The following is a 14,000-nucleotide window of genomic DNA, read 5'->3' as shown; positions in this document are numbered from 1 at the left end:
TCGTGTGTTGTACGACAAAAAATGGAGAAATATGACCATTGAAAATGTTCAGTCGGCACGATGATAAATGTAATGTGAAACTAACAACATTTTTTTCTCAATTATCTTGCTGAGATGTCAATGACTATTGTTTGCTGGTCTAGGGAGTCGCTCCGCCCCTCATGTTTGTCGTAAATCTGGCGCCTGGCTACAATAAACCTGAGATAAGAGTGGCCAGGGCTCGCCTCCTTCTCCAAGGCGATCAATCGGATCTCAGGCATACTACAAGCACTCTCTTACGTCGACGTCCACGAGAACAGAGCTGATACAACAACACGGCTGAGCTCCACCACCAAAAAATCTATCTGCTTTCTGAACCATGTCGCTGAGCCCAAAGCACACGACACCTTTTTCAGTGACAGATATTTTGAGCCCAATTGAGGAGACTTACAAGAAGTTTAGTGGCATGGAGAGCACTGGAAACCTCACATCTCCATTGGGAGCGTACCGGCAACCTCAGGTGTCCCAGACTGGCATGCAGCAACACTCTATGGGCCACAACACCACCACTATGGCGACCACCTACCATATGCCACACTCCGTTTCCCAGTTCTCGCATAGTGCAATGGGGGGCTACTGCAATGGCAGCATTGCCAACATGGGGGACCTACCCTCTTACCAAGAGACTATGAGAAACAGCGCAGCAGCAACAGGGTGGTACGGCGCCAATCCCGACCCTAGATACTCAACAAGTAAGTTATGATGCATTATTTTGAGACTGGTTTTGTGTACTTATTTACTGAGTTACCGGCGAGTTTGCCTTATTTTTTCGCATCAGTAAAATTGCCTGCAAAGTACGTATTATATTGTCGCCTCTCGCTGCTATTGATACTGCTGATTTGTAGATTCCTGCCGATGTTAATTATAATTTACACATTTCTATTCACTCATTTGTGCACACTGTAAAAAAAAAAAAATATATATATATATATATATATATATATATATATATAATCAGTTATGACAACATATGTTTTTACATACTCATCAAAATAAGTTTTATAAATATTGTTTTATATATAAGTTATACAGGATTCAACTAATTTTAAAGTCATTGAAATTTAATTTAAGTTGAAATGACTTAAATATCCAAGTTCATTGTACTTAAAAATGTAAGGCAGCAACTTTTTAATGACACACATTATTAATAATTTAGCCCAACACTGCTACTAATTGAATGGACGTACATCTGTATGCATATTTTGAAGTTTCTAGATTCATGGGACCTTCCACAGGTATGAACATGGCAGGAATGGGCACGCTAGGCATGGCCGACACCACCAAATCCATCCCACCTCTGCACGCAGCTCCAAGGAGGAAACGACGGGTGCTCTTCTCTCAAGCACAAGTCTACGAGCTGGAAAGGAGATTTAAGCAACAGAAATACCTTTCAGCGCCCGAGAGGGAACACCTGGCTAGTATGATACATCTAACCCCGACGCAGGTCAAGATCTGGTTTCAGAATCATCGCTACAAGATGAAACGACAGGCCAAGGACAAAGCAGCACAGCAGCTTCAACAGGAGGGCAACCTGTGTCAACAGCAGCAGTCGCCGAGGAGAGTGGCTGTTCCTGTCCTAGTGAAGGATGGCAAGCCTTGCCAGAACGGCTCCAACACACCGACGCCAAACCAACAGCAAATGCAGCAGCAGCAGCAAAACGGTTCCGGGGTCGTGCTTCCTACCTCGAGTAATTCTATGAACCAACACCAAACCCAGCAGGTCAACGCAATGGTTCAGGCCCAAGACCTGGAGGAAATGTCTCCCAGTCCCCCGTCACTTCACTCGCAGATGAACAACATGGGACAGATAGACACTTCTGTAGACTACACGAATAACATGGTCACGTCAAACCTGCTTTATGGCAGAACGTGGTAAGACCGACCACCTTTTCTTTTCGTCTTTTTCCACAAACTTTAGCGTCCTCTGAATTCAGAACTGAGGCGCGTGAGGCCGAAAGAAGACCGAGCATCCGCGTGAAGATTTAAAGCGGGTGATCGGATCAAAGGAGCACGTTTTGGGGGGAAATTTACCACATGTTTTTTCTTTCTTCTAAAAACAGACTTATGGTCACAATTTTCTACAATGGCCCTTCTACTCAGTATGGACAAAATAACAATTTCTAGTCTCACGATGTATGTTTTTGGACTTTTGTTGTTCTAGTAGAAGGTTGTCTGTTGCTAAACTAAATTGCTGCTCCACATCAATGGCAATGCCAGGACACGGGAAGCAATGTTTCATATTTCAGGTATGAACTTCTAGCAAGAACTGGAAAAGTTCCCAGATCTTAATAAATGCCTGAACGTGCAACTGAAGCCACTATTGTAAAAAAAAAACTAATGTATTCATTTAGAGAAATGAAAAGTAGGGACTGTATATTTGGCTAACACTTAAGTTTCTTTTTACCTGTAATATAAATGTTTGAGTCTTTTCGTTGGTCATTTATTCTATTCATTTTTTCTTTTTCTTTTTTCTTTTTGGTAAATTAAAACAAAGACACAAAGACGATGGCTGCTGTATATGTTTCAAACCAATTGAACGTTAACAATAAATCAATTAAACTGCACGCCATTGTTTGGGAATTAATGTGTGTAGAGTATAATCTCTGTGAAGAGCGTTTTCATTAAATTAGTATTTGAAAATAATTTAAAATTTAATAATAAAAAAAAAAAAGTCTGGTAGGAAACGATTCACTGATTTTGAGGGGAAGAACCCTATGCAATATTTAAATAGGCTACAAACAAATTCAAAGTCTACCCTTTACTATTAAATTTACGTCCATAGATAATTATTTGCTTGAATTTATTTCAGTTGCCTCTCCTAATTTAAGTTTATCTGAAACCTACCTGACGCAAAAAGTAATAATAATGATGATTGATAAGCCAATAATAGCTAACAACGAAGCAACATACACAGAATACCTTGTGTCATCCATTTCAAAATTTAGGTTCTATAATTTTATTTTACGCAGAAAAGAGAACGATATTTTTGGTCATCTGTTGATTTATTTTATTTAACGTGTATGACATTTGAGTGGCTTGTCTGCATCACATGCCTATATGTTCTATTTAAAACACGAAAATAAAACTGCATATGTAGAATTCTATATTATCCATGTTGTTGTATACTATTTCAATGTACTTATTAATGAAAGGGCAAGTTAGTTTAGCAAAAAAAAAAAAAAAAAAAAAAATTGTAATAAGCTCAAATTTTCAATAGTTTTGTTCTTTCCTATATCCGAATTCCCTTTTTAAAACATTCAATACCGCGGATTTCAATCATATTATAGATTGACCGTAAAAGTCAATGCAAATATAAGCTGAATTGGTTAAACATGATTTACAATTATGTATTCATACAAAAAAAAAAAAAAGTGAGTATATATGAGCGATATAAGTGAGTAAAGCAGATGTTATTTATATCTAGCCTAAGTATAAATATAAAAATTAGAATGCGAGTTTAATACTGACTCACATGCATAGTCTAATATGAATTATACCTGCAATACATGAAATTATCCAACAAGCCTCAGACATAGTTTGGGTTGATTTTGACTATGATCAGGGCACGCCACATAAAAATAAAATAAAATAAAATAAAATAAAATAAAATAAGAATAAATTAAAATAGGAAACTCGATTCTTAAATATAAGTTTGTTCTTTTTCCCCCCAGAAAGTGCTATAAGTGTTCCAAAGTTATGTAAAGTGATTCAATGACAAAAACGGAAATTCGAAACGAAACTTTCTTTTACGTTTTTATTTTACTATTTAATATTCTTTTATTCGTAATGCTAATGAAACACTTCAAAAAGCATTTCAAAGGAAGACAAAGCAATGCCAGTGAAAATTAATCATACTGAAATTAAACAGATTGAATGAAATGTGAACGATGTCCTGTTCAGTTGGGTTTCTGTTGTTCAAATGGTGCAAGAGAGAATAGAAAACTTTTCAACAGTTAAGACAAAGTTTTAGCAATCTCCACCAATCCAAATTCAGGTCCTGTTTTTCACAAGTACATAAACACCTTCCACATGGATACTGGTCTGGAATGAGGGAAAAATAAAGATATTTGGTGCAAAATATTTGGTGACTCTTTATAAAATGGCTATGACCTGACATTAGCCAAAGCGTTTCAAAACCTGATTTGATTATAACACTATTTTACTTGGCATTTGGAAGATCGAGTGCATCTGCAAACTGCATCCAAATAATATGGCGTTAGAGTCGGGATTTACATGATAGACTAGATGGTGGTCCAACCTCATCTCTGCCAGTGTCTAATGCTGAGAAGTGAGGAGTCTTCAAACTCTCTATGCTGTAGGACTCACTATAACATCAGACAGAACATTTGGTTTAAATATTTTGATCAATATAAAACAGAATTTTGTGTACACGTTAGAAGGTTTCAACAAATAATTAATTGTAGTGAGGATAAAGATATATATAAAATGCAAAAACATTTGTAAACTTGACTACTACTACTAATAATAATAATAAGTACAATGTCATTATATAGGCCTACTAACAACAGAAAAAAACAAATATGCTGAACAAATGCATCAGTTAATTTAGATATGGGGTAGTTTTCGTTGTAGATCACAATTGCAAAAAAAAAAAAAAAAAAAGAAGCAAGCTCTGCTGAATATCTTTCTTTTGTTATAACATAGCTAGCAAAAGCTTTTTGAAAGTTGGAAAATATACTTTTCAATATCTATTCAGTGCCTGGAAAACACAACAGAGATTCAAAGAGATTTTAGTATTGCTTTTCTCAATCCTGCCATAGATTTGTTGGAGCTCCATTCTTCCCCACTAATTGCAGGATCTTAACAATTTCTTACCACTGAGTAATTTGAATCCAGCCCGAGGACCTTGTCTGTATTTTCCCTGGCCATTATTCTACTTAATATGTCAGAACGTCTGATCGCAGAGAAACCTTTTCAAGTTCTATTGATGTGTCTTTCAATTGACCATGGTGACCTAGCAACCTGGACAGCACTAATTGGCATAGGCAGCCTGACGTCAGTATTACAGTTTATGTGGGAACACATATGTCCTGGAACAGTTTACAAAAGTATACAAACAAATATTTTATTCAATTCATTTTTAATGTAAAGACATATGGTTCAATTACATTGTTCCTATTCCTCTCTCTTCCCCCCCCTCTCTCTCTCTCTCTCTCTCTCTCTATATATATATATATATATATATATATATATAAACATAGACATAAAGCTACATACTAATCAACCTTTGTAAATTAATGGTTTTTAAACATGCATATTCATATTTTCTAAATCTTCATTTACTAAAAACATCCTATTTTTTTATGAAGCAGTGAAGCACAATGCCATACTTCAGAAATTGTATGTGAATGTGCGTGACGCCCTACCCCCACTTGACACACACACACACACACACACACACACACACACACACACACACACACACACACACGTCTCTGTTGCATGTTTCCAAACAAAAGTAGACACTTATGTGGAGCTTTGTGAATAGTTTACTTCATTACATGAAAAAAGATAATGGAATAAACCTCTATGCATTTGATTTTCTTAGTAAATTTTTTTATTCAAAAGCCCGTTTGTTGCAGTCAAGGTGGTGAAATGCATTCTTTGGATAAAGGCAGTACACTTTCCTCTCAGAGAGAGCTAAACCTCACTTCACTGTATCATTGTTAGTCAGGAGAGGAGGGAGTTTTCTGCTGTCAACCTGTTATGTACAATAGTACAGGGTTGTTAAGTCTTGGTAGGGTGAGTTGAGGCATTGTGTTTTCATGAAAGTATAAGAAACCATTAGCTTTTTAGTATCAAAGCAGACTGTGTCCTAGAAAATGCAAACTGTCCTAATATGAGCCATTTCAAACTGGAGGAAAATAGTGGGCAAATAGACATGCTCCAACACAATGAAAAATATTTCAAGGAGGTCAAGGGACTCGGAAAGCAATTCTCTCTCTAATGGGTTTCCATAGAATTAAACAAATGACAGCAAATTTTGCCATTGTCTTTGTATAGACATATAGAATTTATATGTATGTACATACAGCAAGAAAATTGTACCATTTTCTGTCCTGAAATGTTTAAATCCATTGCTTGCAATGAATAACATTCCACCAACATTGTGCAGGCAATTCGCCCCTCTAAATTCGGTTTCATTTCACTACGTGAGAGAGGGAAAGCAAATTAGAAAGAGAGAGTGAGGGAGAGAGAAAGTTGTATCCCTTATTATCAAACCATGTCACATTCCCTCCAATGCCTGTCTGTGCAGCTCTGGCCGGTCAGTAATCCCTCTTCCAAGTTCCCTATGCATCTTATTCAGGCTGCTTATAAGTTGTTAAAGAAACTGTTTTCAATCAGCACTAATAACTACTGACCTAGAGTGACACAGAGCCACAATAGCCCACCGAAGCCTGTGCAGTCCAACCAAAGAAGGTGATTAGTACTTCAAGAGGTCTAAAGCAAGAATCAATGGCTGGTCTGTCTCTCGCTGCCAGTCTCAGCACCGCTGTCATTATGGCTGTATGCCATTAGTTATGCCTCATTAATTTCAGCAAACACCACTCCAGAGAAATTTGTTTACCTTTAGACATCTAATATATGTGATATTATAGACCTTATTGGAATTGGATGGTTTCAAGATTTTGGCAGAGGACCCAAACTGGGCAGCAGGAAGGTAAAGAAGACCATGGGGGTGTTTGTGTGAATGTGAAGGTTAAAAGGAAGCAAAACATCATTTGATGTCTCCTGAGGGATTTTTATTTTTTTATTTTTTAATATGTCTGTTAGCCCAGCATGAATGTAACAATGGCCTTGTAAAGTTTTTGGTAACACTTTAGCTTAGGGTCCAATTCTCAATATTAGCTGCTTATTAATAGTTAGTAAACTAGTTGTTAAGTTTAGGTATTGGAAAGGATTAGAATATGGCCATGAAGGATAAGGCTATATAAGTGCTATAAGTGCTTTATAAGTACTAATAAACAGCCAATATCCTAGTAATATGCATGCTAATCAGCAACTAGTTGAGGGGTGGCCATCGTCGGTCCTGCAGAGTCTTGCTCCAACCCTGATAAAAACTCACTTGTCTGTCTCTTTCTAGTAACCCTTAAGAACTTGATTATCTTGTTCAGGAGTGTTTGATTTGGGTTGGAGCAAAACTCTGCGGGACTGTGACTCTCCAGGACCGACGTTGGCCTCCCCTGAACTAGTTGCTTATTAGCATGGATATTACTAGGATATTGGCTGTTTATTAGCACTTATATCTGCATGGCCATATTCTAATCCTTCCCAATACCTAAACTTAACAACTAGCTTACTATCTATTAAGAAGCAGTAATTAGGAGTTTATTGAGGCAAACGTTGTCCCTAATATTGAGAATTGGACCCTAAACTAAAGTGTGACCGAATTATTATTTTGTTTAAAGTGTGATGAAGTTTAAATAATGATAATATTCCTAGTAAGTTTTTAATGACTCAATGAATGCATTGTGAATTCTTGCTATACCTGAAATCCAGTCTGTTCAAGCAGTGTATCGCCCTATATCAGTTTTTAATGTATATGCTAAACCATTAATGAAATGTTTTACCATTAATCCACATCTGATCTTTCTTTAGCATGAGCTCTGAATGAGACAATTGTGAAAATTTGTATGCCTTGATGAAAATGCTTCAGATGACAATGGGATTCTCAAGAGCCGAGAGTATCTGATTTGTATTCGGCTCCTAAAATTCAAATCAGGGTTGAATGGGCCACATTGTGAAGTGCTGAAGTATTCTAGGTCCCTGCAAGACTCTTACAATGCTACACTTTCTAACTAGCACACAGCTTCTTTCCAATCCACAGTTGCCAAGGCGATGGCCAGCTGCAAGACTGGGTCTTGTTTGTTTATAAGGGCAGGGGTGGATGGTGGTTCAAATGGAGGCAGGCAATAGCATGAATTGTTTGCGTGCAACCACTTCAGAAGTGTGAAAAGGAGGATTGGTGTTGCATATGTTTACGTCCTGTCCTGCTCTATTATGTGTATAACTCTGCTGGATGGATGGATGTAACCTGTAACATGTTCATTCGTCTACCTGAGAACAGCTCTAATGGCGAATTGATGGCTAATTTGTATGATTTTGTATGATCTCATTGGTACGCCCCAGTGACGGTTATGTTCAGGGGTAGACCTTCTTTCATACTTTTTTCTAACAATCCTTCATTTTTGTAGTAATCAAATGATATAAAAATTAATACCAAATCGCCACCTTGTAAAATTGTTTTCTCTTGAGATAAGGGTTGGTATATGGCCTATAAAAACAGAAATCCAACATATGATGTATCCATCTATCCCTCCAATGAGAATAAATACCCCGGGATTGTCCTTGGGGAATGTTTTTGTCATTTGATTTTGTGATTTTTATAATGTGTGTTTTTATATTTATGTACATTGTCTGTTATTTGTGTGTATGCATGTTAAATTTCAATGCAACAAATTTTCCCCATGGGAATAATAAAAGTCAACAACTATCCATCCATCCATCCATCCATCCTGTTTGCTTTGCAAACTCCACCTAGAAAGGCCTTTTTGCACATCTGGACTTGAACTGGGACCTTCTTGTTGTGAGGCACTAATATGTTTTTTTTTTTAGAAATACATTGTAATTACAGTTATACAGAAAATGACATCACATATTTTATAATGAACATGTTTTGATAATATGTTTGTAAAGCATAAAGTTAAACATGGTCGGTGTAAACGTGGTATTCATCAAAAGGCTTAAAAATAATCTTTGAAATAGTCTAGTATTAAAAATGTAATTTAAAAGCAATTTGTTAAAAAAACAACAACAAAAAAAAACAGTAAAATTATATTTTGAAAACAGAACATGCAGGAGTTGTCAAGTGAGAAGTAAAACATAAAACTAAATTAGAGACTTTCACGCAATGTCTGAGCGTTTCATAAAAATATCAGGTATCACATTTTATGACATGGCAAGGTTAGTTCAGGAAGTCAAATGGAAGAACCCCAAGAAAGCTTTATGATTCTCATAATTTCACAATCCTACACTATCTGAAAAACAGCAGCTTGTTATTGGGGTAGTATCCCTTAACCCTGTGATGCCTGAAATAATAGTCAGAAAATAATCAACATTTTATGTGTTTATATATATAAAGTTTGCATATGAGTTTTTTATTAAGTATCAAATTTGATATATCAGGGTTTTATGACAGATATAGTGAGAATATGGAGCTCACACTCAAGGAGGTAAAACACCTGAGGCAAAAATACGGAATTTGGTGCAGATGCTGATATTTATATGGCCAGAAAGAAAGATGAAATTCTGATAGCTAATGTAAATCAATGAGATCATTATAACAGTAGTATAGCAGCCTACTTAAGTACTTATTGCAATGCAATACAATGATGATTGAGAGATGAACAAATAAATGTTCCTTAGAAGCCTGATGATCATAATTGATACTCGCATTTAACACGATCAAGTAAACCTAAGTTGCTTCAGTCCAGTAGGTGTTCATCTTGAAAAATTAACAATATCAAAGTTATTCTTATATTTACTTAATAAAAATCAGTAAAGATTTCACAAAGAAAAATGAAAAAAGAGAAACGAAGGGGTGAAGGGGGACGTTTTTACAATTATCCTAAAAGGCATTTTACTTGCTAAAAAAGTATAAACTATTAATCAGACGACAGAAGGCATGTAGTAGATTGTGTGCGACACAAAAAGAAATTTGCCTATCAAATATGATACAGTAGGCTTTATAAGGTTAAAAGGACAAATCTGCACCTTATCTTTCCCTGAAAGGTGCATATTAGTACCTTAGAGTAACCCTTCAGAGGTAAATAAGGTACAAAGATGTCCTTTTGAGAGTACTGACCCAGTAACAAGATGTTGTACCCCTGAAAGTAAAACATTTATACCAAAAAAAAAAAAAGTGAGTAATGAACAACAAATTAAGATTTTTTTCACCCCTTGAAAAATGCAAGTAATATAACATAAAGAACTACAAATATAATACATGACATTGTCAGTTTACATTTACACAAGACAAGTATAAGGGTGAGTGCATCACTCTGGGAACATGGCTAATTCATTTAAAGACACTGTTTATCTGTTTGCACATGGCTTGTGTCCACTAATAAGCTTAATCAAGTTTAATTAAGTCTAACAAATTAAAAGACCACTGCTTGCTTCATTAAGTGGAGATGAACCTAAGAATGTTGGCACATTTGTTATTGTGTGAAATCCCCTCATACAAACAGAGCAAGCCAGGCCTAATATGCTGCGTACACAAGGCCAAAGAGCAGCGCAGGACCACCCACTCTCTTTCCAATTATCATCTTGCGACAACCTGTCTACTCTTCACAATTCGTCAATAGACGCACCACTCCAAAGAGGGCATTACAATTAGATGCCTGTTGTTCCCCTTAATAAATTTCTAGACTGTTGCTCGGAATCAATAGCTGGCCGTCCATGTTCCCCGGATGACAAACAGGATTACACCCCAAATCCCGCGTTCGGTCTCCTGCTCCTCCTCCTAAGTCACCCAGGACGTCAAACACTGAGAGCTGGCTAATCAGCAGAACACAGGATTGAGCTGCGGACCGAAAGAAATTAAGATTTCTCTTCACGGCTCCTGCAGTGCACTCACAGTGGCACGCTTTCGAACTCTTTCTGTCTATTTGTTGCCCTTTTTCCTAACTATTTGACAATTATATAAACAGAGAGTGTGCGTCTGATCGTATGCAAATGTATCTGTGCGTCCTGCATCACTCTTCAGGGCCATTCCCTGCTGCGTTTATCTATAACCTGCATAATAATATGATGCACACGACCCATGTATATTATGCAAATAAAGCCAATTAGGCCAGGAAGTGCATGAGACAAAGGTGCGCTACAGCTGGCTAGCCTCTTGGCCACGGCAGACGGTGGAGTGTTTGCTTGCCCTGATTTAAGCAGATGGTCACGGAGGTTAGGCTTGGACGCATTCACCCTGCTTCACAGGGGGTACCGACACACTCAAAGAGAAAGTTAAAGAAGTTTTAGCTCAGCATTCACTTTTGCTGGTGGGGGTCAGTGATGATAGGGAAAACAAAGATTGGCATGCAACACAGGTTTCCCACAAATCCTCGGTCTAGCCGCACTTAATGGTTAATTAGCCGAGTTTGGGCAGTTCCCTAATCATTACACAGCACATTAAACCTGTCCTAATCAGGCCTAATCCTGAATGTGTGCTCCTGATCTTCCTCCTCGACTCCCACCAGAGATGGACGCTCTCTCGAAGTATTGATTAAGTGATAAGTGCCTGCTCAGATGTGTACATCCTAATAATTAGATTCTATATTGAGAATGGGACGGTTTTTTCCTGGTCAATAGCTGCTTTTGGCATCATCAGGATTTCGATTTTCTACGGCCGTTTTCACCAGAAGCAATTTGAGATGCTATGGAAGATCATTTCAGGTCTCATTTACATAAAAAAAATTAACATAGATGGGTTTGCATGTGCAAATAGACAGTAGGCTAATTGCGATGATCAGTTTTAAAATGTCATCTTTTCTAACCAACCCAGGCTCACTGGAAATGCACGACTCGATTTCTGCAAAACTGAAATTAATACTAGAGGCAGTAAAACACCAACAACTGTTGTTCTTTTTTCACTCAGATTTTGATTTACGATTCAGACGAACGATTCATAGACTTTTTTCTTGCTGAATATATATGTCATGACCAGTGTTGGGTAAAGTTACTTTTTAAAGTAATGCATTACAATATTGTTTTACTACCTAAAAAGTAATTGCGTTACTTAGTTACTTTTTATGAAAAGTAATGTGTTACATTACTTTTGAGTTAATTTTTTTCATCTGGGCTGGGCTTGCTTGTTTGTTTTTTAATAACAACAAAAAAGTTCCTTTTTTTGACAAATGTAAAGGCCCTCTCTCTCACACACCAAAAGTGAAATGATTGAGCCTCAGGCTGAAGGCAATGTAAATTTACGCCTGTACAGTAGAGGGCGCTGTACAAACAAAGCTCTGTGCTGCCATTTTGGATTGAAGAAGAATGGGATTTTTAACAAATGTGATGTTTATCAAATTTTTTGCATAGTATGGTTGAATTGGATCATTGAAGGTCAGCAGCAAAGACATTGGTTAAAGGGATAGTTCACCCAAAAATGAAAATTCTTTCATAAGTTACTCACCCTCAAGTTGTTCCAAACCTGTATGAGTTTCGTTTTTCTGTTGAACGCAAAAGAAGATATTTTAAAGAATGTTGGTAATCAAACATTGACTTCCATAGAATTCCATATTCCATATTTTGATGACAGAATTTTCATTTTTGGGTGAACCCTTTAATAAAGTGAGGTTAAATACATAAAGTATGTGTGTGTAATTTTATATTTAATTGTTGCAGGTTTGTGTAATATTCTGAGTTTGCATTTCGCTGTTTTTTAGAGTTGGGGTAGGCTACTCGAACTCGATTTGTAATGAACTCGGACTTGTCACGCATTCGGGTGAATTTGTACTCGGACTTGACTTGGAAAATCTTCCGAGTACAGTCGAGTCCGGGCACTGGAGGACACAATACAGCAGTATTATTCAAAAACTGTTTTTTTCAGCGTGAAGTATTGTAGCCAATCACCTATGCCAATCACAGACATAAGCGCATGAACGCAGTGGCCAATCAGAGGCGTTTTAGAGTCACCATGCAGATAATTCGCTCAAAATGTATGTTCAGAATCAGCACTAGCTTTATCCTTTCGCAAATCCCCTCATAAACAACAAAGTCTAGACGCGATGTAAATAAGAGATTCACTGTGCAGTGTGGACAACATCAGTGTTTATGACGAGAGTTTTAGGGAGAGTGCAGAACGCGGTAAGTGATGGCTTAATTGTAATGGCGCTATTGATCTAAATAACAGTTTTGTTTTTCATGCTTCTCTAGAGGACCAGTGGTTACGTTCACACTGTTTAAGGAGTGATAACTGCATTTAAATGTGGGAGTGAATCCGCTAAATTATGGTCATTGCGATGACTGACATAGTAACGTGAGAACGTGATAACATAGTAACATTTTCGCGTCTAATAATGTTATGATTTTTGTTACATTTACACATACGTTTAGACACACACACACACACACACACACACACACACACACACACACACACACACACACACACACACATATATATATATATATATATATATATATATATATATATATATATATATATATATATATATATATATATATATATATATATATATACATATATACACACATATATACATACATATACATATATGGGTGATTCTCCAACTACAGGCACTTTTGTAAGGCACTTGGCCTTTTTTTGTAAATAAATAAACAAACAAGTGCACAAATAAATTGTCATTATGAAGTTCATGCTCCAACATCCTAGTAACCACCAAATCTTGCCCCTTTTTTCTTTTAAAAATGCTTTTGCAAGGCTGTTTATTAGCAGATTTTGCAGTTTTAAGCTCGTCCCCAACCCAGACTGGCCCTCTTTGAATGTTAAAAAATTATATTAAAAGATCGATTTAAAAATATTTTTTAACATATTTGTCTTAAAGACAAATAAAATAATATCATATCATCAAAATTCCATATGTATATCATAATTTTTAACTATTTTTGGAATGAAATAAGTCTGTCCCCAGGTTTTACGTCATTTCCACCTCCTTCAATAAAATCCACTTTAATAGATCCACCTTAAATATTTTATTTACTTGGTAATCATGGAAATAATAGTGAAAAGGAAGTATTAGTTGAATATGAAACTTCAGGCACATGTGCTCTTCAGCACAATAAAATAAATCAAGGTAACTCAAGCTTTTATACAGAGTATTTTTATTCAGCGTCATTTCCACCTTGGCTGTAGTTCGGTTGAATTATGTACAACAAATATGAAAATAATGTATTTATGTTTATTA

The 14,000-nt window shown here is 36.5% G+C and overlaps 1 protein-coding gene across 2 annotated transcripts; it reads left to right on the top strand.

Moving 5' to 3' along the window:
• The first annotated feature begins 238 nt into the window (after window positions 1-238).
• On the top strand, window positions 239-2,736 carry nkx2.4a (NK2 homeobox 4a). 2 transcript variants are annotated; one of them, XM_084394221.1, is made up of 2 exons: window positions 239-731; window positions 1,275-2,736. In XM_084394221.1, exons 1-2 carry the CDS (start codon window positions 359-361, stop codon window positions 1,913-1,915), a joined length of 1,014 nt encoding a protein of 337 aa, XP_084250347.1. In that variant the 5' UTR covers window positions 239-358; the 3' UTR covers window positions 1,916-2,736. The 2 variants fall into 2 exon arrangements, with proteins under 2 accessions (XP_084250347.1, XP_084250346.1); XM_084394220.1 differs by having other exon boundaries at window positions 1,248-2,736.
• Window positions 2,737-14,000: the final 11,264 nt, after the last annotated feature.

Source organism: Rutilus rutilus, assembly GCF_951802725.1.
Source record: "Rutilus rutilus genome assembly, chromosome: 21".
Classification (NCBI taxonomy): Eukaryota; Metazoa; Chordata; class Actinopteri; order Cypriniformes; family Leuciscidae; genus Rutilus; species Rutilus rutilus.
The sequence above is the reverse complement of the archived record's forward strand: the minus strand, read 5'-3'. Positions and strand labels throughout refer to the sequence as shown.

Bases quoted from the DNA above. Each gene is read 5' to 3' on its own strand.
- nkx2.4a (XM_084394220.1), top strand. From the start codon at position 359: ATGTCGCTGAGCCCAAAGCACACGACACCTTTTTCAGTGACAGATATT. The intron at 732-1,247 runs GTAAGTTATGAT...CATATTTTGAAG, and splicing joins CGACCCTAGATACTCAACAA to TTTCTAGATTCATGGGACCT.